Genomic DNA, 25,299 nt, shown 5'->3' on the forward strand with positions numbered 1-25,299 from the left:
AATTTTAATGTATCTTCCTATTAAGCACATGTAATTAAGCCATGTATACAAAGATTTTATATTTTATGATTTTCTAATAGAATAAGTTTTAAGTTTGTCAAAAATGTTCTAACAGTTCTTAAGTCTTTATTTACGTAAATAACAATTATTTGAGATTCAGATTTGGCTGATGATGCTCTATAAGGGAGCGAAACATGTCCCATATATAACTTTTTAACTAATGAAGTTATTTTAAATGTAACAACATTATAATGTATTGAACAGGTGGATTCATAATAAAACTTTATTATTGTATACCATGTGACCTTGCCGCGGTGGGGAGGCTTGCGTGTCCCAATGATGCAGATAGCCGAGCCGCAGGTGCAACCACATCGGATGGGTATCTGTTGAGAGACCAGACTAACGAATGGTTCATCGAAAGGGGGGTAGCAGCCTTTCAGTAGTTGCAAGGGCGGCAGTCTAGATGATTGACTGATACGGCCTTGTAATAATACTCAACATGGCTTAGCTGTGTCGATACTGCTACACAGCTGAAAGCAACGGGAAACTACAGCCGTAACTAACTCCCGAGGACAAGCAGCTCTCTCTGTACGAATGATGTACTGATGATGGCTTCCTCCTGGGAAAATATCCCGGAGGTAAACTAGTCCCCCATTCCGATCTCCGGGTGGGGACTACATGAGAGGGGGCGATCATCAGGAAGATGGATACTGACATTCTGCTAGTCGGAGCGCGGAATGTTAGAAGTTTGAATCGTTGTGGTAGGTTAGAGAATCTGAAAAGGGAGATGGATAGGCTAAAGTTAGATGTAGTTGGTATAAGTGAAGTACGTTAGCAAGAAGAACAAGATATTATGTCAGGCGAAAACCAAATTATCAACACAAAATCGAACAGGGGAAATGCTGGAGTTGATTTAATAATGAATAAGAAAATAGGGCAGTGGGTAAGCTACTACGACCAGCATAGTGAAAGAATTATTGTCGTCAAGATAGACACCAAACCAATGCCCACCACAATAGTGCAGGTCTGTATGCCTACTAGTTCAGCGGATGATGAAGAAATTGAAAGAATATATGAGGAGATAGAAGATTTCATACAATATGTAAATGGTGATGAGAATCTAATTGTGATGGGAGACTGGAATGCAGTGGTAGGCCAAGGAAGAGAAGGTAGTACAGAAGGAGAATTTGGATTGGGACAAAGGAACGAAAGAGGAAGTCGGCTGGTTGGATTCTGCACTGATCATAATTTAGTCCTTGCCAATACTTGGTTCAAACACCATGAACGATGGCTGCATACGTGGACGAGACACTGGAAGGTATCAAATAGACTTCATTATGATTAGGCAGAGATTCAGAAACCAGGTGTTGGATTGCAAAACTTTTCCAGGAGCAGACGTGGACTCTGACCACAACTTGTTGGTCATGAAATGCCATCTGAAGTTGAAGAAATTGAAGAAAGGAAAGAATGCAAAAAGATGGGATCTAGACAAGTTGAAGGAAAAGAGTGTGAGGGATTGCTTCAAGGAACATGTTGCACAAGGACTAAATGAAAAGACTGAAGGAAACACTATAGAGGAAGAGTGGAGAGTCATGAAAAATGAAGTCAGTAGGGCTGCTGAAGAAATGTTAGGAAGGAAGAAAAGATCAAGTAAGAATCAGTGGATAACTCAGGAGATACTAGACCTGATTGATGAAAGACGAAAATACAAGAATGCTAGAAATGAAGAGGGAAGAAAAGAATACAGGCGATTAAAGAATCAAGTGGATAGAAAGTGCAAGGTAGCGAAGGAAGAATGGCTGAAGGAGAAGTGCAAGGATGTCAAAGGCTGTATGGTCCTGGGAAAGGTAGATGCTGCATACAGGAAAATCAAGGAAACCTTTGGAGAAATGAAATCTAGGTGTATGAATATTAAGAGCTCAGATGAAAAGCCACTTCTAGGGAAAGAAGACAAAGCAGAAAGATGGCAGGAGCATATCCAACAGTTGTATCAAGGTAAAGATGTAGATAATTTGGTTCTGGAACATGAAGAGGCTGTTGATGCTGATGAAATGGGAGACCCAATTTTGAGGTCAGAGTTTGACAGAGCTGTGAGTGACCTCAATAGGAACAAGGCACCTGGAATTGATGACATTCCCTTTGAATTACTGACTGCCTTATGAGAAACCAGCATGGCAAGGTTATTTCATTTAGTGTGCAAGATGTATGAGACAGGCGAAGTCCCATCCGATTTTCGAAAGAATGTTCTTATACCTATTCCCAAGAAAGCCGGTGCTGACAGGTGTGAAAACTACTGCACCATTAGTTTAGTATCTCATGCCTGCAAAATTTTAACACGTATTATTTACAAAAGAATGGAAAAACAAGTTGAAACTGAGTTGGGAGAAGATCAATTTGGCTTCAGAAGAAATGTAGGAACACGTGAAGCAATCCTGACTACGTCTGATCTTAGAGGATCGAATCAAGAAGGACAAGCCCACGTACATGGCATTCATAGATCTAGAAAAGGCATTCGATAATGTTGATTGGACCAAGCTATTTATGATTCTGAAGATGATAGGGATCAGATACCGAGAACGAAGAATTATCTACAATCTGTATAAAAATCTGTCAGCAGTGATAAGAATCGAGGGCTTTGAAAAAGCAGCAGCAATCCAGAAAGGAGTGAGGCAAGGCTGCAGTTTGTCCCCTCTCCTTTTCAATGTTTACATAGAACAGGCAGTAAAGGAAATCAAAAGAGAAATTTGGGAAGGGAATCACATTCCAAGGAGAGGAAATCAAAATCTTGAGATTTGCTGATGATATTGTTATTTTATCTGAGACTGCAGAAGATCTCGAGAAGTTGCTGAATGGTATGGATGAAGTCTTGGGTAAGGAGTACATGATGAAAATAAATAAGTCGAAAACAAAATTAATGGAGTGCAGTCGAACGAAGGCAGGTGATGTAGGAAATATTAGATTAGGAAATGAAGTCTTAAAGGAAGTAGATGAATATTGTTACTTGGGTAGTAAAATAACTAACGATGGCAGAAGTAAGGAGGACATAAAATGCAGGCTAGCACAAGCAAGGAAGAGCTTTCTTAAGAAAAGAAATTTGCTCACTTCAAACATTGATATCGGAATTAGATGTTTTTGAAGACTTTCGTGTGGAGCGTGGCATTGTATGGAAGTGAAATATGGACGATAACTAGCTCAGAAAGAAAGAGAATAGAAGCTTTTGAAATGTGGTGTTACAGAAGAATGCTGAAGGTGAGATGGATAGATCGAATCACGAATGAAGAAATACTGAATCGAATTGGTGAGAGGAGATCGATTTGGCTAAATTTGACGAGAGGAAGAGATAGAATGATAGGACACATCTTAAGACACCCAGGACTTGTTCAGTTGGTTTTTGAAGGAAGTGTAGGTGGTAAGAACGGTAGGGGTTGACCAAGGTATGAATATGACAAGCAGATTAGAGCAGATGTAGGATGCAATAGTTACATAGAAATGAAAAGGTTAGCACAGGATAGAGTGGCATGGAGAGCTGCATCAAACCAGTCTATGGACTGATGACACAAACAACAACAGCAACAACAACAACAACAACAACGTAGGATGCAGCAGTTAAGTAGAAATGAAAAGGTTAGCCCAGGGTAGGGTGGCATGGAGTGCTGCATCAAAACAGTATGTGGACTGATGACTCAACCAACAACACTAGCTACATTCCTCTGTAGCCCTGTGCCTCTGTCTTCACACAATGTGAGTTCACGTTTCTACAAAAGGAGTTCAATATATAATGCGTTAAAAGTAAAGCCATACTTTTCAGTGTCGACTTAGTTATAAGTAACAAAAAGTTTTGAGTCTGTCAAACACCCTGCATTCTTTGTATAATAGTGTGTATTTTTACAGGTATGTTTATAGTGTTATAATTTATATTGTAATTGCAGTGTGTTTGACAAGCTGAAAAGCTTTTGTTACATTTAATATAAAATGCAACACATTTTTTTCTAAAAGCAGGTCGGCTTTATTGTGGATTCAAATGCACCATGTTATTCCCCAATCCTTTTGCTACAATATCCTATTTTCAACATAATCTCCGTTCAATGTTATGGCCTTATGCCACCGCAATGCGAGGGCCTGTATGCCTGCATGGTGCCACTAGACTGGTTGATGTCGGAGCCAACCTTGTGCTGCATTGACACCTTCCCCATCATCCACGTAGTGCTTACCGCGGAGAGCACCCTTCATTGGGCCAAACAGATGGAAATCAGAAGGTGCGAGATCCAGGCTGCAGAGTGGATGAGGAAGAAGTGTCAACTGAAGTTCTGTGAGCTACTGTCAAGTGCGCAGACAAGTCTGAGGTCTTGCGTTGTCATGGAGAAGGAGAAGTTTGTTTGTGTTTTTGTGGCTACGAACACGCTGAAGTTGTTTCTTCATTTCCTTAGAGTAGGACAATACACTTCATAGTTGATCGTTTCACCACGAGGGAGCACATCGAACAGAATAACACCTTCAGAGACCCAGAAGACCATAGCCATGACTTTACCAGCTGAGGGTGCGGTTTGAACTTTTTCTTGTGGGAGAGCTGGTTTGGTGCCACTCCATGGATTGCCGCGGGAGATTAGATCAAACAGGTTTGCTCGACTTTGTTGTGGTGGATGTGCTATTTACCAACTGATGAGACCGACTTAGCACACTGGGGCAAAACGCTGGCAACCAGGAATGAGTTAGCTGGAAAATTTATAATGTCCAATAACGGACCATTTATTTGGTATTATTTGTTGTGATAATAAAACACGCCTCGCCCAATGACTCACCATGCTTTTGTCCACTACGAGGTCTCCGGAGACAGTCTGGTCGATGTCGGAGCCAACATCGTGCTGCATCAACAACTTCCCCATCATCCACATAGTGCAACCTTCATTGGGCCAAACAGATGGAAGTCAGAAGGCGTGAGATCAAAATTCCAATTTAAAAAAAAACTAAATTGGCCGAGAAATAAAAGGTATTGCATTATATATTGAACACCCCTTGTATGATCCTCTAAAATCATTATCACTACTACATTTATCAGAATATTATTCTGAACCTCTTCAAGAAAGTTTACTATCTCCAACAATTTCGCATTCTTTCACATCTTGTGACACTTCGTAATAAGTAGACGGCATGATGATAACTCAAAAATAAACAATCTCTAACCGGAATACAATGTGTATAGGCTAGGTCTGCTTGGGAAATACACACAGGAAAGACTGTCGACAAGATGCTGAGAGCTACCTTGAGTCATGGGAATGTACCGTGGTTGCACGAGACTCTTCAATTTTTTAAATTTATTTTTCAAACACTTATAATGAACATGTGTGACGAGCGCTTTGGAGCGTTTAGAGTGGCAGGTGAGTCATAAAACTAGAGCGCTCTGGAGCGCTAGGAACGGCATAGGATTACGACAAATAGGTTATAAAAGTAATAGCGAAAAGTAGACGTGAAAACTTGCGACAGCGACTGGGGCTCACTCTGGAGGCTCTCAGTGTAGAAGTAAAACTGGGCATCAACAGCTGTGAAGTAATTCATGTTAATAAATATTTAATTATTTAAAGAAAATATGGCTGGAATAGGCAGTATCTGCGCTATATATGGTTGCGATAATTACAGAGGGCCGTGTGCACCGAAGTCTTCCTACAGATTTCCAAAAAATAAAGAAATGCAAGTACGAGTTTAGATGTTTGGTTAGATTGATGTTTACACAACTTCAGTTTACATAGATTGAATACTTGATTTTACGGCAGTAGAAAGTGATGTACTAATTGATATTACTGATTTTATTAGATGCAAGCAATGGATTAATCGGAGCAGACCTCGATGATATATTCAGAACAGATGGAGCAGAACATTTGAACAAAAGTAATGTTGCATGTTCAGATCATTTTGAACAGAAAGACTTTAGAAACAAGAATTTATTAAGTCAGGGGTAAGTATTTCAAACACATTAGGATTTGAGATTATGTAGATTTTATGTCAGATAGCTTTATTACTTCTTAATTCTTAATTGATCTTTTCAGACTTTGGCCTGGATCTATCCCCTCCGTTTTGCCATCTGCAAAGGAAATCAATCCTAGAAGAAGCCCAAAGAAAGGAGAGAGAGAGAGAGAGAGAGAGAGAGAGAGAGAGAAAAGAGGAACTGGAGTCAGAAACAACAGTGGGTGGTGAAAGTGAAGTGGTGAGTAATGACACCTTCAAAGTTAAGGAAGAGTGCACAAAGCATTCACAAATGGCAAAAGAAAGTGCACAGCATTGCAAAAAACAGTTTCCAGATAAGATTTTTATTGCTATTTGTTTTACGTCGCACCGACACAGATAGGTCTTATGGCGACGATGGGATAGGAAAGGCCTAGGAGTGGGAAGGAAGTGGCCATAGCCTTAATTAAGGTACAGCCCCAGCATTTGCCTGGTGTGAAAGTGGGGAAACCACGGAAAACCATCTTCAGGGCTGCCGACAGTGGGATTCGAACCCACTATCACCCGGATGCAAGCTCACAGCTGCGCAATCCTAACTGCACGGCCAACTCGCCTGGTCCAGAAATAAGAAACAGAGTTGTGTGTTGAGAGTTAGGCGAAGTAGTTTAAATCATACTAAAATGAGAAGTAAAACTACACAACAGAACATTATTGGTGATTGTGAAAGTAATTTTTGTACTGATGTAGCAGATAACTTTATAAAACTCCAGGCTAAACTTACGGACATAAAGGATCACAGGAAGAGATGCTCAGATAAGACCTGCATTTGTTTTCCGAAATCATACAGGTTCTTGCAGACATACTTTTTTACCTACTATTGGGTCATTGAGAAGTTGGCTACAAAATTCAGACGTAAAGCCTGGTATGAATGGCATGGTTCTTGATTTGTTGCAAATTGAGTGTGAAAATAAGAAACCCCAAGAAAAGTCTTTATCTGTGGTAATCGATAAAATGTCTCTTAAGTGTCTGTTGACCTATCGTGCTCAAAATGACTTATTCGAAGGGTTTGTAGAAACAGGTTCAGAAATCTTGTCAGACTTAAATGTCACTAAAAGAGAGTTATGTAATCAGGCTATGGTCATAATGGTTAAAGGTCTGTACCTCAATTTCAAGCAAATTATAGATTATTATTTGACCAAAGATGCTATGTAGGGGCAGAGCATTAAAAGGTGCATGTTCAATTTAATTCTCTACTACCCTCTGCAGCTATTACAGCTGATTTCATTGAAATGTGTGACATACTATTTGACATCTTCAATTTCTAAAAATGTAGTAGCCCTAAGCAGTACAGACAACCCCTTTGCAGTAATTCTAATAATTTAGAAAAATTGGTAGAAATTGAAAAATGTCTAAGACAGATCATTGTGTCAGACATGCTAATAGTTTTTTTTTTTTTTGCTAGGGGCTTTACGTAGCATCGACACAGATAGGTCTTATGGCGACGATGGGATACGAAAGGCCTAGGAGTTGGAAGGAAGCGGCCGTGGCCTTAATTAAGGTACAGCCCCAGCATTTGCCTGGTGTGAAAATGGGAAACCACGGAAAACCATCTTCCGGGCTGCCGATAGTGGGATTCGAACCTACTATCTCCCGGATGCAAGCTCACAGCCGCGCGCATGCTAATAGTAAACTCAACCCAATATGTATTCAAGGTTGGATATATATCACTGCTCTTAAGCTTTTGTGGCCGGAATTGAAGGAGTGATTTGATTTTCAATTTCTCTTCACTAGAAGACTGACACAAGATTTGTTTGGAAAATGCATTTGCCATTGTCAGGGGTAAAAGGGGCAATAATGTCACTCCAGATGCATCTAAATTTTGCAGTGCATTAAGAACTGTTATGATAAATAACTTACTATCCCCATCACAAGATAGCAATTGTGAGGCTGATGCTGCAGTATTCCTAACCAAATACAATTATTTGAAAATGAGTTACAATGAGAATGAAAGATTAAACATTAGTGATAAGAGACCTAATTGTAATGAAGAAAATGAGATCATAGACAGTAATGTGCAAACTACACAGGCAAATGCAGACAATTATGTTATTGATTGGGCAATCTCAAGACTGCCACACAATGAGTGTAAAAGTGTTTTGATGTCACTTGAACTTCATTCCCATGACCCTGAAAACTTCCTCATATTAGTGAAATATGAATCAAGTAACATGATTTTCCCCAATGAATGTTCTCACATGTGTTCTAAAATGTCCAGTGTTCTTCAGAATAATGTAAATAAATTCATTTGTGGAAGCACCCAATGTGTCAAAGACAAGTTAATGAAGACCTTAATGAATAGGTCAGTGCAGAAGATGTCTGTGACAATTGTTATTCCTTGTTGGCCCATAAATACTTTGCAGTCCTGAATAAAGCTTTTGTAAATAAAACAAATGATTCCTACACATCTCAGCAGAAAAAGAATAATGCCAAATTACAGAAAGAATGTTATTTCATGTTCAAGAGCATTTGGATGTACATAATACAGCATATATATATTTATGGTATGTGCATGTTCGTCAGTACATATGCAAATATTTGTATGCAAATTGTTACAGAATTTTGTAATGGCTAAACTTCAATTTGTGGAAAATAGCATGTGTACAGTAGGCAAAGTTATTTTTGAATGTGTATATGTCTTCATGACATGTGAAAATTGTAGACAGTAGACTATCACATGAAAAACCAATCGTCTAGCTGTAGGCCTAAAATGGATGTTACTTTTCATGTCCTATTTCGTGACTACTAAAATGTTATAACCCCAGATCAAACATTCATACTTTAAAAGCTATTCCATAATTCTTTTAAAACTTAAAACCAATACATTTTCATGTACAGGTGAAATTTTGAGATCTCTGGTTCAGGTATTATGTCATAGCAGCTAAAAGGAGCAGTTCATTTTTACATTACGAGCCACTACATAGTGCTATTGGTGCTGTCTCGTCGGAAAGCTATGCACTTTCGAGAGAGTTCCCAATATTATCTTTATAACCTATTTCGTTATGAGCAGTGCATAAGCATTTGAATAGTTTTATCATGCCAGATTCAGAGATTCAGTTCTACAAGGATAGAAGTTTGAAATTGATAGAAATAAGTAAAAACAAATTTTAAAAAATGACTAACACACAAAATTAGATCAATTTCCACAAAATAAATTAATCAGAACTTTCCAGACAACACAAAACATTATTTCCATAGATCATTTTCACACATCAATCTTTAAAATGAGGAAAAAATATATATATATTTTTTTGCTATTTTGCTGTATGTCGCACTGACACAGATATGTCTTATGGCGACGATGGGATAGGAAAGGCCTAGGAATTGGAAGGAAGCGGCTGTGGCCTTAAATAAGGTAAAGCCCTGGCATTTGCCTGGTGTGAAAATGGGAAACCATGGAAAACCATCTTCAGGACTGCCTACACGATAGTGGGGCTCGAACCCACTATCTCCCAATTACTGGACACTGCCCGCACTTAAGCGACTGCAGCTATCAAGCTCGGTGAGGAAAATATTAACAAGTTAACAAAGGAAAATGGTTTTATGAAAATACATATTTCTTGGGAGAAAATATAAGAACATAGCAGGGAATGGTTGGAATAAATTGACCATGATGGATATTCTTTACCACCGTCACAAGTATTCTTCAAGGATATAAACTTCATGTTAATCGGTCCATACTGAACTGTGATTATTATTAATAGTTAAATGAATTTTATCAGTTCCATCTTTTCAGTACAAAATATTTTGCAATGTGTTTACATTACAAGTTAATTTAATTTGATACTAGTTTTGACCTAAGGTCAAGGTCATCATCAGTCATAACACGAATTATACAATATATCAAATAGTCCAAAAACAATGTACAATGCAATGACATTAAAGTGAAAATGTGAGAGATAAAATAGAGAGATTTTTTAATATTCTAGTGTACTCTTACAAAGTTAAAACTGAAAATAAAGGGTGGTCACAATGATATCAAACAATTAAAATTGTGCACAGGATACATTAAAATAAGGCAACTGAATTCCATTAAGGAATGTTTCTAGTTATTTGACCTTGATGCTGAAGATTCTTAAAAACGTGTTGCATCCCATTACAAAGTTCTAATAGTCAGATGACGTAGTGTGGTGGCAATGACATTTTGGATTAAGTTGTGCACATAATATGATTAATGTTAAAACAAAGTGCATTGATCCCGTTAAAAGACTTCCAGTTGATGTTCTTAACGCTGAGGGCGAATGTTGCGCATGAAGATCTGATTACTTCTAAGAAGCAGGTGGTAAAGAGTCGCAGTTCAATGCGGAACGAGAAGTATGACCTAATAAATAATAATAAAAGCCAAAATTAGTATGAGGACTGCTGAAGAAAAAGGCCAATCAAATTACATAAGTAATACGTGACTCACCTTGCGCTGCGATGTGTAGAACATGGTTAGTTGTATGTGACTGATACGGAGGGAAGGTAGGTAGGTACCTTTAAAATGAGGAAAATATTAACAAGTTAACAAAGGAAAATGGTTTTATGAAAATACATATTTTTTGGGATAAAATATAAGAACATAGAACTAACCACGAACTACACATTGCAGCACTAGGTGAGTCACATATTACTTATGTCATTTGATCGGCCCTTTTCTTCAGCAGTCCTCTTACTAAATTTGGCTTTTATTATTGTTACTTATTAGGTCAAACTTCTCGTTCCGCATTGAACTGCGTATCTTTACCACCTGTTTCTTAGAAGTAATCAGATCTTCATGCGCAACATTCGCCCTCAGAGTCTTTTAACGGGATCAATGCACCTTGTTTTAACATTAAGCATATTTATTATATGCACACACAAAAAAAAAAAAAAAAACCCTACAACCTGTTTTCCAGTCTTTGACCGGGTCAGGGATGTAATGAATGAATCATATATAGGCTGTTATTACGATGGGGTCGCCACTCCCAAAGTGATTTATATTAATGAGTGATAGATTCTATGAAATGAGAATGGAGAGTGTTGCTGGAATGAAAGATGACAGGGAAAACCGGAATACCCGGAGAAAAACCTGTCTCGTCTCCGCTTTGTCCAGCACAAATCTCACATGGAGTGACCGGGATTTGAACCACGGTATCCAGCGGTGAGAGGCCGACGCGCTGCCATCTGAGCCACGGAGGTTTAATTGCCTTATTTTAATGTATCGTGTGCACAATTTTAATTGTTTAATATCATTGTGACCACCTATCATTTTCAGTTTTAACTTTGTAACGGTACACTAGAATATTAAAAAATCTGTCTATTTTATCTCTAATGTTCACTTCGATGTCATTGCATTGTACATTGTTTTTGGACTATTTGATATATTGTATAATTTGTGTTATGGCTGATGATGACATTGAACTTAGGTTGAAACTAGCATCAAATTAAATTAACTTGTAAACACATTGCAAAAAATTTTGTATTGAGAACGTGGAACTGATAAAATTCTTTTAACTATTAATGTAATTACAAGTATTCTTTTCATACACTAAATCATAGCAAAGAAACTCTTATTCCTAATGATTGCAAAATGTGACAACCCAATCACATTCTAATTTTATTATTTAATCGCAATTTTCAATGCAAATCAATTTTCTCATAAAATGATACCAGTATATACAACAGTGGTGTGGCGTGGAGATTTTCTGGGTGTTACCAGTTCAGAACTAACACAGTCGAGGAGAAAACGAAGTTCCTTCGAGTGTCCTACTAATGTTTTAAGTGGAAAAAAATATTTTTCTGAATACGATACTGTATCTGAAGATCTACCAGAAGTGGTACTGCACCTAACTGTACTTCAATTAAATTCGTAGATCGTTAGTCAATTTTTAGAATTTTCATGATGCATGTAAAATTTAGAATTTATCCATATCTCTGGTCAAGGCATATTTTCTTTTTTAATTACATACATACATTATCATTATAGACCGTTATGCCTATCAGCGTTCAGTCTGCAAGCCTCGGCGAATTTACTAAACGTCGCCACAATCCTCTATTGGCAATTAGTGCTGTGGCCTCATTTAGTTCTATACCTCTTATCTTTAAATTGTTAGAAACTGAGTCTAACCATCATTGTCTTGGTCTCCCCCTACTTCTCTTAGACCTGGTTTCTTCAACGAATGTTAAGTGTTAACTCTGCTGTTAAGGAGACTTAACACGTAATTTTACAAAATGATCATCTCATCAAGAATTGTTAACTCTAACAAATTGCTCATACTTGTGTTGAATTAACCTGGTCGCAGCCCTGTGTTAAACCTCTTAACAGCTGCAAAAATTTCAAAATGGAGGCATGTATAAGACGTAAGTTTGAAGCTTTACTGCTCTATGAAGACTATTTGTAAACTGAAGAAGGCAAAGGACGACCCATACTAAGAAACAACGACCTTTTTAGAGTTGTCAGAAGAAATATCGCTAAGTACCAAAGCCATAATGACAAGGTACTAGACAATATTGAAAACAGGTTAGAGTTTCCAACCGATTGAAATTTATCAGTGTCTCCAGTGCAGCAGTTGCTTATAGATTTTACAAGGAGGGGTCAGACCCTGCGTCTAATAGAATTTCAATGAGCTTAATGTACGTGTTGAGGGACACTCGGCAGTAACTCGTGTATAAGGATTTAGGAAAACATGCTTTCGTTTCCGAATAAATCAAGACAAATGTCATGAGGTAGGATCAGCTTCGGACCACATGGAGGTGAAGGAACACTAAAATGCGAACGCATTTTACTTAAACTTCTCAGGTCCGCAACCTAATAATTTCCGAAAAATTTATGAATCCCCCAATTCTAATGCAACGCGTGTATACTTGAAGAGTTGCAGCGCATGCAAGTGGAGTAGTAGCCGAGTGGTCATCGTACTTGTCTCCGAACTGTGACGACGTGAGTTCGAGTCCCGCCATAGCCAGACTTTTAGTCCAAATTAAATTATTATTTCAGGGAATGTTATGGTAAAAATGCAAATAAAATTCTTTCTTAATCTGCTTACCCTTTATCTGTTTACTCTCCAGGGTTGGATTTTCCCTCGGACTCAGCAAGGGATCCCACCTCTACCGCCTCAAGGGCAGTGTCCTGGAGCATGAGACATTGGGTTGGGGGATACAACTGGAGAGAATGACCAGTACCTCACCCAAGCGGCCTCACCTGCTATGCTGAACAGGGGCCTTGGTGTGGGAAGGGAAGATTGGAAGGAATAAGCAAGGAAGAGGGAAGGAAGTGGCCGTGGCCTTAAGTTAGGTACCATTCCGGCATTTTCCTGGAGGAGAAGTGGGGAAATGAACCCACCTCTACGCAGTTGACCTCTCGAGGCAGAGTGGACCCCGTGCCAGCCCTCGTACCACTTTTCAAATTTTGTTGCAGAGCCGGGAATCGAACCCGGGCCACTGGGGGTGGCAGCTAATCACACTAACCACTACACCACAGAGGCGGACACTTTATTTTCTCCGTTTCGCTGTGATGTAACTCCCCAAGTATATACATGCCTTGCATTGGAATCAGAGATTCATCAATTTTTCAGAAGTTATTAGGTTGCAGACCTGACATGTTTAAGTAAGATTTGTTCGCCTCCACTTTGTCCAAAGCGGATTCTGTGTAATGATATCTGACCTCATGTTTTTCGAAAACGAAAGCATATCGACTTAAACCCTTATACTCGAGTTACTGTTGAGTGTCTCTCCACAGGTACATTGAAGCTCGGTGAAATCAGTTGACTGCAGGGTCTGGCCTCTACTTGATAGATATTATGCTTGAGACACTTTTCAGGTAATTGTCGGCGACTATGTTCACGAATGCAAGAAAAGAGTGTGTAGAACCCTGCAAAGAATTCCCGCTGCCATTGCAGCATTAACAAGGCATTACATTATTTTTCCCGCAATGAAAGAATGCCTGAAAAATCATTCAAAACATATCAATTTTCAAGGTGATAAGAATAGGCTATATCGAATGTTGTGATATAACAGTTCGTTCTTTCACTTTTAAAGCACACTCGCATAATTTTAAATTAAAACAATACCAACATTTGTCTCGCATTCATCATAATAACGCTTTTGTTGCCTCTTACTTGACATGTTTACGTCTTATCCGTCTCCGCTAACCATAACCTAAAATAATGTCAACCATGCGTCTGTGTGACAAAATACTACTTCAAGACACCACTAGGAGCGCTTTATGTAAAGAAACAAAAGACGTTCACTGCCAAATGCGTTCAGAAATCTCACAGAAATGTGTTAATTTGTCTTTAACAATACTTTCGTAACAAATGTTGGAAATGTGTTTGTGAAACTGGGTACTTTTAAACGAAGTGTTAAATTAATAACAATTGTTAGTCAACATTTGTTGGGTAAAATTTAACATCGAGTTGAAGAAACCAGGCCTTACCCTCCATAACAGAGTCCATTATTCTCCTAGGTAACCTATCCTCCTCCATTCGCCTCACATGACCCACCACTAAAGCCGGTTTATGCATACAGTTTCATCTAACTAGTTCATTCCTAAATTACCCTCTATCTCCTCATTCTGAGTACCCTCCTGCCATTGTTTCCATCTGTTTGTACCAACAATCATTCTCACTACTTTCATGTCTGTTACTTCTAACATATGAATAAGATATCCTGAGTCAACCCGGCTTTCACTCCCCTAAAGCAAAGTTGGTCTGAAAACAGACTGATGTAAAGATAGTTTCGTTCGCGAGCTGACTTCCTTCTTACAGAATACTGTTGATCGCAACTGTGAACTCATTGCATTAGCTTTACTGCACCTTGATTCAATCTCACTTACTATATTACCATCCTGGGAGAACACACAACCTAAATACTTGAAATTATCTACCTGTTCCAGCTTTGTAACATCAATCTGACATTCAGTTCTGTTGAATTTCTTACCTACTGCACCAATTTTGTCTTTGATACCATACTCATTGCACCTATTTTCAAGTTCCAAGATATTAGACAGCAGGCTTTCAGCACAATCTACCATTAAGACCAAGTCATCACCATAGGCCAGACTGCTAACTACATTTCCACCTAACTGAATTCCTCACTGCCACTTTATACCTTTCAGCAGATAATCCATGTAAACTATGAAAACCAAAGGTGAAAGATTATAGCCCTGTCCAACCCTGTTAGTACCCTGAATTCTACCATCAATTTTCATTGAAGCCCAATTGTCAACATAAATGCATCTGACTGATTGTAATAACCTACCTTTAATTCCATTCCAGTATGGCCAACATCTTTTCCCCCAGTACCCTGCCATATGCTTTCTCTAGATCTACAGAACATAAACACAGCTGTCTATTCTTCTCGTAACATTTATCAATTATCTGGTGCTTATTGAAAATCTGATCCTGACAGCCCCTCTGTGGTTTGAAACCACACTGGTGTTCATCCAACTTCTTCTCAACCACTGATCGCACCCACCTTTCCAAGATGCCAGTGAATATTTTGCCCGGTATACTAATCAATGAGACACCTCGATAGTTATTGCAATCCTTCCTGTTCCCTTGCTTATAGATAGGTACAATTACTGCTTTTGTCCAATCTGAAGGTACCTTACCAACACTCCATGCTAATCTTACTACTCTATGAAGCCATTTCATTCCTGCCTTCTCACTATACTTCACCATTTCAGGTCTAATTTCATCTATTCCTGTTGCTTTATGACAATTGAGTTTATTTACCATCCTTTCCACTTCCTCCAGCGTAATTTCACCAACATTATTTTCCTCCTCTCCATGAACTTCGCTATTCGCATCACCACCACGATGATTTTCTTTTACGTTGAGAAGATGTTCAAAATATTCCCTCCACCTGTCCAGTGATTCACTGGGATCCTTTATGAGTTCACCTGAATTACCCAAAACACTGTTCATTTCCTTTTTTCCCTCCCTTCCTAAGATTCTTTATTACTGTCCAGAAAGGTTTCCCTGCTGCCTGACTTAGCCTTTCCAGATTATTACAAAAATGTTCCCATGACTTATTTTTGGATTCAACAACTATTTGTTTTGCTCTGTTTCTTTCATCTATGTACAATTCCCCGTCTGCAGCAGCCCGTGTTTAGAGCCATTCCTGATAGGCCTCCTTTCTTACGTTTACAAGCTGCTCTCACTTCATCATTCCACCAAGATGTTCGCTTATTCCCATCTTTAAACACAGTTCTTCCTAGGCATTCCCTTGCTGTTTCTACTACAGCATCCCTGTATGCCACCCATCCTCTTTCCATATCCTGAACCTGCTTACTGTCTACTGTTTGAAACTTCTCACCAATCATATCCATGTACTTCTAATTTCCTCATCCTGGAGATTTTCCACTCTTATTCATTTGCAGACAGATTTCACTTTCTCTATCCTAGGCCTAGAGATACTTAGTTCACTACAGATCAGATAGTGGTCTGTATCATCGAAAAATCCCCGGAAAACTTGTACATTCCTTACAGACTTCTTCAATTCGAAGTCGGTTAAGATATAGTCTATTATGGATCTGGTACCCCCTAGCCTCCCATGTGTAGCGGTGAATAGCCTTATGCTTGAAGAATGTATTCGGAACTGCTGAACTCATACTAGCACAGAAGTCCAGCAGACGTTTCCCATTCCCATTAGCCTCAATGTCCTCCCCACATTTACCAATCACCCTTTCGAATCCTTCAATTCTGTTTCCAACTCTCGCATTGAAATCGCAGATTAGCACTATCCTATCCTTGCTGTTGACTCTGACTACGATGTCACTCAATGCTTCATAAAACTTGTCAACTTCGTCCTCATCTGCACCCTCATATGGTGAATACACTGAGACAATTCTTGTCCTAATTCCTCCAACTGCCAAATCTACCCACATCATTTGCTCATTTACGTGTCTAACAGAAACTATGTTGCGTGCAATGGTATTCCTGATAAACAGCCCTACCCCAGACTCTGCCCTTCCCTTTTTAACACCTGTCAAGTACACTTCATAATCTCCTAGCTCTTCCTCGTTATCTCACCTTACCCGAGTATCACTTACTCTCAGCACATTCAGATGCACCCTCTTTGCTGACTCAGCCAGTTCTACTTTCTTCCATAAGCCCCATTGATATTGATAGCTCCCCCATCAAACTGCATTTTTTTTTTTGCCAAGTTGTTGCCAAGGAGTACCTCGCCTGTCAAATGGGAGTGGGACTCCGTTGCTCCCACAGGTCCGAGGCTTGCTTAAAATGTTCTGAGCTCAGTACATTCATGAAGCAGGACGCTACCCTACTAGCACATAGTCCAAGTGACGATCTCTCCTCTAACGGGTTAGGGATCACCAGCGGATTGTATAGTCCTAGCCGTCTGAGCACGAGAGACATGACTCAGAATATGTCCGAGATACCCACTCCTATTCCATAGCAACTGGTATCCCGACTCTCAGGACCACTTACTAGGCCACTCAGCCGTAGCCCATGGTTCACGAACTAGGACGTGACTACAGTAACCCAGTGACTACAGTAATTTGCAAAAAATGAACACGGCCAGCAAAAGAGTCTTCATAATTTTTCACTATTGCCCAACCAAAGTAATTTTGTATACCATAAAACAATAAAAATAATGTCTCTTGAAAACTGCATGCAATTTAGTATTCAAATCTTTCAGTTCAGGAGTTGGTCTTCCATTCACAATAATGTTACTTTTCTCAATAAATGTACGTGATCCGAAGGAATGGTTTAAAAGCCTCCCTATAAGACAGTCACAATTGTAGGAGAATACATCCTCAGTCAATTTAGAAGGCATCCTTGGGGATTGGAGGGAAAGAAAGGTAAACACCATGTGCCTTTGTGTCAGTTTGAAACACATGAAAACACATTTTGGATCAAAAAACACTTATCATTTCAAAACCTTTTAAATGTATGATAGTGTTCAAACAAGGATGTACGCAGAGATGACCTCACAGGTCACTTGTAGCTTATTTCTTTCCTCTTCTATCCAGAAAAAAAATCTACAATTCCAGCACTGACCAGTTAAGGCAGATTTGTGCACACTATTTCAGTTCAGTTCTCCTAGAATAGCAGTTTGTCTAAGTGTAACTAATGTCAACAACTCAAACTTCACAGCACTAAATATCTCTCTTGAACACCTAGAGCATCTTTCTTGTGACAGTGGAAAAGATAGCAACATGAATTGCAACAAAATCGTAGCAACATTAAAAAGAAAAGAAACTTTGTCTTCACAATACTGAGTTGATCCCATCTGAGATCTCCATGCCACTGAAAAATCTGAAGCAAGGATAAATACTGCACTCAGACCACTACAGTCAGATATGTGGTGGTGGCCAATGTTTAAAGTTAACAGTAGTAAGATAGAGTTTTTGTACCAACTCAATATTACACAGCCATCTTTGAATGAATGAATAACCTTTATATTATCCAGATCTACACAGCCATCTAAGAACAAGTATTTTAAGTCACCCTTGTAAAGTATTTTTCACCAATGCCAAATGGGCTTGAAAAATTTAATCATTTCACTACCAGTCTCTATTTTAGACCAACATACAACAGATTCAACTATTTCTACATTTGCTATTTTATGTCAAAACTGGATCACTTTCTTCATGCAAGTTTAAGAGAAGAACTCGAATTTCACAATTAATTTAACTAATCGTCAAACAATATAGTACAATAAAAAAGATTGCTCCCAATACAAACAAAATTGTAATATGAGACAGATGTTACTAAGGAATTGAACAAGTATCACTCTAAACTAGTTTAATATTCCCATTTGATGTTAATAGCTGGATGTACTTCCTTCCTCAGCCACTATGGGATTACCAATATTGCCCTATCAATGTCAACAGAATTTCTAAGAAGAGAATGAATATCATGCTCAATACAATCAACAATATGGTTGGAGAAGGGTACACCTATATATTAATTTGTGCTTCAAGGAATATTTCATTAGCAGCTGACATCTATGTTCACTCATTTATTTCAAAGGAACAACTGTTCATGTTCTTAAACAGTGAAGTGCCCATACTAAGTTCAATAAAACATTCTTTAATCTGCATAGGAAATGCACTCATTAAGTACACTCAACTGCCATCAATCTCAAGCACAGGAATCATATGTCCTATCAACTACACTAGAGAGCTAACCCACAACATTGCATTTATCCTCCTTGTCCAAAGAAAACTGGGTTCTGGATTCTTATCACCCTGCAAAGCTTCGGAAGTCTGAGAAAAGTCTGCAACAAGCAGTATGTCAGAAAGTCTTCTATGAAAATATTAGTACGAAATGAAATAATCATGGCTTCTCCAAAATACAGGACCAGTGCTTCCTGAATTACTAAAATAATCATGGTGGTGGTGCTTATTGTTTTAAGAGGGAGTACAACGTGGCAAACACTTCAAAGAATGAAGGTATTTGCAAAAGAGAGGGTTGGGTCTCAAAAGGCATGAAAATGAAAGATTCCTTAGGCCTTCCTAACTTTGGTGCATCAAACATAAACCAGAACTTAAAATTACCAGCTCTGTTAGCGAACGGAACAAGGCAGGGATTTGAGAGAATGTTGGTGGGGATGTCCGGAGTAGGGTTGTCGATGCATCACACACAAAAGAGCGACCGCTCACTTCAGTACGCCATGAGCGAGCAAGAGATACACATGTCTGTTGCACAGCGCATCGTCAAGTTTCTGGCAAAAGAAGGCAACAAACTTTCAGAAATTTAGAGAAGGCTCCATGCACAGTTTGGGGACGCAACCCTTTCAAAGACCCAGGTGTATGAATGGCACAAAACAATTCTTGGCAGGATGGGAAGAAGTGGAAAACGAGCCCCAACAAAGACGAAAGCGGACAAGCACCATTGCAGACAACATTTGTGCTGTACATAACCTTATTGAAGAAGATCAGTGCATAAACATTTCTGAAATTGCTTTGCTCATAGGAATAATCTTTGGAAGTGTTGAAGCCATCAGCAGTGATGAACTCGACCTTCGGAAATTGTCTGCCTTGTGGGTTCCTAGTCTTCTCACCCAGGAATAAAATAAATTCAGCCAGGGTGTTTACCAGAGGCATCTGAATCATTAAGGAGGAAGGATATGACTCTTTGCGTCACATTGTAACTTCTGATGAAACTTGGGTTCATCAATACACTCCGCAGTCAAAACAAGCAAGCATGGAGTGGTGGGAATGAGGCGCAGCTGGCCCAGTTAAGGCCAAAACACGCCTTTCTGCTGGAAAGGTGCTTGCAACTGTTTTTCGGGACTATGCGGGCATTTTACTTGTGGATTTCTTGCATGAACAAAGGACAGTAAATGCAGCCTATTACTGCCATATTTTGATCAAGACAAAAGCTGCATATTGCAAAAAACATCGCTGACATACGATACAGGATGGTGTTCTTCTGCACGACAATGCATTGCCATACACTTCCGTTGTAACACGAGAAAAACTGGAGGAAATGCACTGGACATCCCTGGAACACTCTCCTTACAGTCCAGATTTGTCACCTTGTGACTACCACTTGTTTGGACCACAGAAAGAAGAACTGAGAGGAAAGCAAATTCATGACGATATAACAGTAGAGGAGTACGTGCGCAACTGACTGCACACACCTTCTTTTGTTGAGGGCAGCATAAAAAAGTTGCCAATTCACTGGCAAAAATGTGGGTAAAATTCAGGAGACTATGTACAAAAATGAGGTACTTGTTATGTATTTGTTGGTGGATTCAATAAAATTGTAAAAAATAATTCTGGTTTATACATGATTCACCTAGTACCATCAGGGTCAGACGAGAACAAGAGTTGACCAAGGGAATTCGGATAGGAAAGTTAAAACTGAGAAGCCTGGCAGAAGTTAGAAGTAATGCCAAACTAAGCTAGATGCCCTGTAGTCGCCAACTCAAGCTCTCAACTTGAAAGCTGTTGGAGTCTCGTCTCAGTAGCCTCTTAAAACAAGCAGGGGATACCATGGATATATTCTACTGCCCCCACCCACAGAGGGAATGACAATGATCATCTGCACATAAAATTTAATGCACACTATCCCCCACCCCACATGATTAGCTTTTATTTCTATATTCAGAAGAATTTGACAATATTTCACAGAGTGTGAACAAGGAAGAACAGTATTTAGAAAATTTACTGACATACTGAATTTGAAAAATAGGAAACTATAGTATTTATCAACATAAAGAGAACAGATTTGAAAATAAAAATATAGAAGTTCAAGAATATTACCTGTTTTAACCTAGTCCGCTCTTTTTCTAGGCCGTAAGTTATATCATCACCTTGAGCAGTATCATGTTCATGTTTACGTTTTTCTTCCTCAAGTTCTTGAACTACCTACAAATACATGAAAAATTAGCTGAAAATTACAAGTAGTGTTTGATATTCCAACAATAAGTATTAAGTAAGTCATACAGATACAGTTCAAGGAACAGTTATCACTCACTGATATGCAGCATATGTCATGAATATTGTACTGTATGTAGTTAAAACCAAAGATGTAAGTTTAGACAGTCACATAAAACATACCTTACATACTGCTTTTGTGAAGCGAAAGAGTGCAGTCTGATAACCTGTGTGGCTGTTGGGTCTGTACTGGTGTGCAGTCAATTTAATTGGGCTAGGGCTGAGAATAAAACAGTCTGAAAACGTATGTTAAGTAGCTACCATTCCAGTAGCTACTTAGGATTAAATACAAACTATGGGAAATAGCTTCTGGCTGAAAGTGAGATTTTAACCCAGTTCTCCAACAAGTTACCCGAAACAGAGTTCAACCCATTTCAGACCCTCAAATCACGCCTCAATACCGACGACCTATCCATGCCAAAGAATGAGTAAGAGAAGTTGTTGTTATAGTTTTGTTTGTACAGGTTAATTTGCACTTCAGTCATGAGCAGGTGGTATGACCTCTTTGGAAAGATGGTGAGTAGTGTTCAGTAATGAATCCAGTTTTTGTCTGGATTTGGATGACCACAAAATCGGACTCAGGAGCTGTGCAGGGCAGAGTACAAATCCAAGGTTCCTTGTAGAGCATCACATCACCAGAATGGGTAGTGTAAATACTTAGTTAATGCCTTAGAGCGAGTACAGATCAAATTCTCAAAATGGATCAGTAAAAAGTGTTTAGGTATCAAGCTGTCATCGATAAATTATGATTTGTTTTGTACAAACATGTGCATTGAGTCTCTTAGAACTAGGTGCAAGTATGTCGACGCACGTTTCATACACAAATACATCGGTAATTTCCTTGACTGTCCCAATTTACTCCAGCTGCTACCAATTCATGTTCCTTCCCAAAACACGACAGGCTGTCACCTTTCACTTACCCAGGTGTAGAACAGAATCGCACAGGAACTCTTGGTTTATGCAGGCCCTAAGATCCCTGAACGAATGTATTTCACTCGTCAGCTAACGAAATTCGCAGACATCTTATGCACGCTTCATAGACAGTGTGTTCCTTGAATCTTGTTCTGTGCAATTGGTAACTGAAAGTTATACTTCCTTCCTTCAGTCATTTAAAATGTATAAACACTTTTCTGTTTTCATGGTTTCTTTTCTTCCTTATGTGTTTTGTACATATGTATATATTATATATTGCTTAGTTACAATTAGTAGTAGCAGAGGTGCCAACCTTTGAAGTGGGTTATCAGTAATCCGATTATTTTACTCGCGCACCCCCCCCCCCCCAAAAAAAAACCGTTTACGAGTCAAATCCAAAGCACCTCGTTTGCCCTTTCCTACAGCAACCTAAAGTATATCATATAACACAATAAAATTTGTTCATTACCAGTTAGTTCTGCGATAAAAAATTCTTTGTATCTAGTTTTGCACCCAGCAACTGCTTTTCGGTGTAGGTTTTCTTGAAACATACTTCCCCCTGAGATGACATTTTCGTCTTCAGAACCATAAGCAATTCCAGTGTAGATGTACTTAATGTAGGCCTGAATTCTGTCTGATTTTTCCTAACAACACTGAAAACTCTTTCTGTGGGAGAGTTACTATGAGGTACATTTAGTACTGCAAATACGTTACTTAAGGTTTTATACTTAATTTGTCCACTTTCATTTTTAAGCTCTGCAATGTTGCCCCAACTCACATCAATGTTAGGTCTATGTACAATATATTCTGGGAAAGTATCACACTGGTAAACTGCAAATTCCTCTTCAAGATTGTCATGTTCACTTTCTTTGACCAAAGTTGGGAATCTTCGAACAAAGTATTCAAGAGATGAATAGGAAACCTTCATTCTGAGAGAGATGTCTACAACTTTGGCATGATGAAGAAATTCATCATCAAGGGGAAATTTCCTGGCAATGTAACTGCAAGCTGCCATATAAAACTCTCTTACAGAATTATAAAACATCTCTTCATCACAGTCATTATCATTCAAGTATGCCCTAGCTTTTGCTCCAATTACCAAGTCCTCATTGGCTTTCTGGTATTTCCTCCTCTTGAATTTAACACTCAAAAGGGAGGTTAGATTCTGACTGAAGAGAACATGGCTGAACAAATCTGACCAATAGGTCAGTTAAAAGACCAGTAAGTTTCCTCCTAAGATGATGTATGGCTGGAGCATCTTGTTGCAGAAATATATTCACAGAGTTAAAAACAGGAAGTGTACTCTGAAGAAAGTAGCAAACCAGTTTTGTGTGTGGGTCTTGAATGAAAGATTTCACAGTTTCAAACTGCTTGGTGGTCTCATTTTTATGGTGGGTCTTACTACAAAACATGAGTGTCAAAGCTTCCCACTGCTCAAGAACTCCTATCAATAGACTGAAGAAGCGAGAGCCAACGGGTACTAACGTTTTTCAAAATTTTGTGACCCTCTCTGCCACAAACAGCCTGATAAACTTTCAACGTGTTTTGCCTTTTAGAACTCTTATCAAGATGGTAATATAACTGTACCAAAAAGTTCTCTACATTGACTGGCAATTGGACTGCTGCTTTTTGTGCACAGATGTGTATGAGATGACATGAACAACCCAGGACATAAACAGAAGAATGCCTGTCCTTCACAAATTTGGCAACACCTTTATTTGCCCCTATCATTGTGTATGCATTGTCAGATGAAAAAGAAATGCAATTTTCCCATGGAATGGCTAAAGAAGACAATTCACTATTAATAACAGAGAAAATTCCCTCACCGGTATTGTCAGTACTCTCTAACAATGACAATAGAAGAGTTGATATTTGACCTCTCTGAGCATTAAAGGCAACTATAGGATAAAGTTTAACTGCATTTGAATCCGTACTACCATCAGTAGCCAAGGAAAAAGGCGTTATTTGCAAAAGTTCACTTATTTCCTTTTTTGCCTCAGATGCCGTGTATTGAACTAAAGCAGAGGTTTTAGTTCTTGCACAACCATATTTCTGAGATATTTTGGAGTCGGGGAACATTGATCTAACCAAATTTCCAGCGTGGTCTGAAACTGATAACAGAATATTATGCTAAAAAAAAAGAAATGATGTGGACAATAATTCGGCATTTGTTACCGCAGTTTCATTGTTTTTTAAAAAGAACGATGAAAGAGACTGGTTTTGTAATTTTGATTCACCGTATGTGTGATGTTTCTTGGATTGTATGTGTCATCTGCAATCATCTTGTCCACCGTGAGCCACAGAGAAATCACACGAACACACACTGCAGAACACGTTGGTTTTCACTAACACGTGAGGCAAGTAAGCATGGCCATTCCTTTGTGTAACCGTCTCGATATTTCTGTAACACTGCTGTCTTCTTAGAAGAAGATGCAATAAGAAAATTGCTCCGCTTCATTTCACAAAACCAATCACTACTTTTCGAATCAATGTGTAAGATAATTAGAATTGAAATGCGCTAAATATACCACTCTTTCTACGCACACGACAGAGAGCCGAATGCGCACACTGGAGAAGAGCAGAGCAAGGAGTAGAGCCTACCTCACGGCCGACTAGATAAGTCATTCCCCTGTCATTCTAGCTGAGAGAGCAGCATTTATCTATGTAGCTGGCCGTGATTTCACAACGCTCACGGGAAACAAAAGGAAGTGACGACCAAGTAACTGCCAAATATGTTTAGTAGCCAATGTACAAACATTGAAACGAGGAGGGTTGACCAGTAATGCTCTAAGAGATTGGACATTTTTTACTTCTTTCCCTTTTTTCGCGGAAATTAATTTTTATCGTGACAAGGTTGCTTTTCCGTAATAATTTCCCCTTTGACCGTAATGCCGAAATCGCGAAGTGAAATCCATAATCATTACGGACAATCCGTAATAGTTGGTACCTCTGTAGTAGTGGTAGCAGTAGCAGTAGTAAGTGCTGTTAATATTGTTATTATTTGAATGTTGTAATCTATCAGT

General features: G+C 38.9%; 1 protein-coding gene across 2 annotated transcripts in view; it reads right to left on the reverse strand.

Annotated features, from left to right (window-relative positions):
- LOC136864387 (CTTNBP2 N-terminal-like protein) overlaps positions 1-25,299 on the reverse strand; it is a 441,040-nt gene that overhangs the window by 301,850 nt on the left and 113,891 nt on the right. For both annotated transcript variants that reach the window (XM_067141318.2, XM_067141317.2), the window contains exon 4: positions 21,191-21,295. In XM_067141318.2, coding sequence (XP_066997419.2) covers positions 21,191-21,295 — 105 coding nt within the window. The remainder of the gene's footprint in view (positions 1-21,190; positions 21,296-25,299) is intronic.

This window comes from Anabrus simplex, chromosome 2 (assembly GCF_040414725.1).
Source record: "Anabrus simplex isolate iqAnaSimp1 chromosome 2, ASM4041472v1, whole genome shotgun sequence".
NCBI lineage: Eukaryota > Metazoa > Arthropoda > Insecta > Orthoptera > Tettigoniidae > Anabrus > Anabrus simplex.